The 1839-nt window shown below is 40.4% G+C and overlaps 1 protein-coding gene across 1 annotated transcript; it reads left to right on the forward strand.

Moving 5' to 3' along the window:
* Positions 1–1200: 1200 nt before the first annotated feature.
* On the forward strand, positions 1201–1542 carry LOC101570902 (NADH dehydrogenase [ubiquinone] 1 alpha subcomplex subunit 5-like). Its single transcript, XM_012517425.1, has 2 exons — positions 1201–1265; positions 1383–1542. The coding sequence occupies exons 1-2, from the start codon at positions 1201–1203 to the stop codon at positions 1540–1542; spliced, it is 225 nt and encodes a 74-aa protein (XP_012372879.1).
* Positions 1543–1839: the final 297 nt, after the last annotated feature.

A 1839-nucleotide genomic window follows, 5' to 3' on the forward strand; every position in this document is an offset into this window, starting at 1 on the left:
CTCAGCATCTCCATCTCTTTAAATGTTTATCGTTTCCCTTTGTCACGAATCCACAAGTTCCACTCTACTTGTTTTTATAAAATATATAATAAATCGTCGTGAACTATAGACATGCTATTGTGCTGTAGGTCAGAAAAGCTCTTTTCGGACATGACATTGCCTCACTCCATGGCCAGAAAGTATTTCTTCCCAAGTAAAGTGACTGATGAATTCTCAAAGTGTGATGGACCCATGTGGTTTAGATAAGCCATTTGTCTGGGGTTCAGATGGAAAAGAGAATTGAGACGCCTCCATTGCTCAAACACCAGGTGCCTGAAAAGAAGACAAGGACCTTGCCTGGTGAATTCCCCAGGCTTCACATTCCAGAAGTGTCCAATTAAATGAGGCCAAGCAGTTGCTTCTGAAATCATAAATTCCAAAAGACAATGAAAGTTGCAATCACAAGGGGTAACAGAAGCCAAACACATTAGGAGCATGTTTCTTGAGCAAATAGCGTAATCCCGGACACGCGGGAACACATGGTTTGCCTCAAGCATGTTTCATTTTGTCATCGCACTGAGTGCACAGGATTTCTCTCTGGGTGCAAGAGTGATTGATTTCCTTAGGAGAATTGTTTGTAAGAACATGAAAGTTGCCAAAGCAAACACGTTGGAGGAAAGTGTAGAGAAGGGGAGTCAGAATATTTGGAGTAGATCTGGGCTTGGGAAGTTCACACAGAGGTGAGACAGTGAGATGTAGAACAAATAAAAACATTCTGCACACTTCATCTACATAAATTATGTTCAGAAATCCACTCTGTGTAGACATTAGTTGGGCAGCGACAAGTCTCCCGAGTGTGCCGCTAGAATGTAGGCAAGAAGCCAAGTTGTAAGTGATTGATTTTTAACTTTTCCTCCACATAAATTAATCTATTACTATTTAGATCATCATGATTTTCATCCATAAAAGTCATGTAGTCATAAAAAAACCAATCATCTATTTGTCTTTTATGATAGAATTCTATTACTAACTTGTAACTTGTATTAATAGATTTCCCCCAAATGTGTTGACTGAATGAAAAACATGAAGTATATTCCTTTTGTTTTTCTTGATTATTGGAAAGCCTATCTAAATAATATTTGTTATTGTGTGAATTTGAAATGTTCTTAGTCTGTTACTTTAATTGTGCAATTTTTTCTCAGTCAGCTCGCGGGCACTGTCATGGTGGGCGTGCTGAAGAAAACCACAGGCCTCATGGGTTTGGCTGTGTGTGAGATGCCGCACGAGACACTAAGAATATTATACACAAAGATTCTTGATGTTCTCAGTGAAATCCCTAAAAGTACTTTGCGTAGAAAATACACAGAACAAGTCGCACATGAGAGGATGCCTATAGTGAAAGTGGAACCAGAGGGTAAAAAATTAGAAGACCACCTTCAGCTTGGCCAAGTAGAGGAGGTGATTCTTCAGGTTGAAAGTGAACTAAGTCTGGCAAGGAAAATGGTGTGGTGGAATCCATGGGAGCCGTTAGCGGAAGAGCCTGCTGCCAGCCAGTGGAAGTGACCAATATGATTGTCATTTACTGCCTTTGGTGGTTGATGGGAATCTGATATAATTAACTGTTCTGTCATATCAAAAAAATTATACAATTTTATGTTACAAATAAGCATTTTGGCTGGGCATGGTGGAGCCTGCCTGTAATCCTAACATCGACAAGGCTGAGGCGGGAGGATAGCTCCAAGTGTGAGGTCAGCCTCACACTAAGCTGATTAAAAAAAAAAAAAAAATTAAAGCTCTTATCTGGGCCAGGGAAATGGCTCAGTGGAATGAGCACTTGCCTGGCAAGCACAAGGGCCTGAG

The sequence above is a fragment of the Octodon degus genome, unplaced genomic scaffold, assembly GCF_000260255.1.
Source record: "Octodon degus isolate 3935 unplaced genomic scaffold, OctDeg1.0 scaffold00177, whole genome shotgun sequence".
Lineage (NCBI taxonomy): Eukaryota > Metazoa > Chordata > Mammalia > Rodentia > Octodontidae > Octodon > Octodon degus.

What these genes read in the sequence shown, in the direction of transcription:
- LOC101570902 (XM_012517425.1), top strand. Translation starts at nt 1,201, where the DNA reads ATGGTGGGCGTGCTGAAGAAAACCACAGGCCTCATGGGTTTGGCTGTG. An exon ending in GTGTGTGAGATGCCGCACGA is followed by an intron (nt 1,266 to 1,382) that starts GACACTAAGAAT and finishes TATAGTGAAAGT; the next exon opens with GGAACCAGAGGGTAAAAAAT.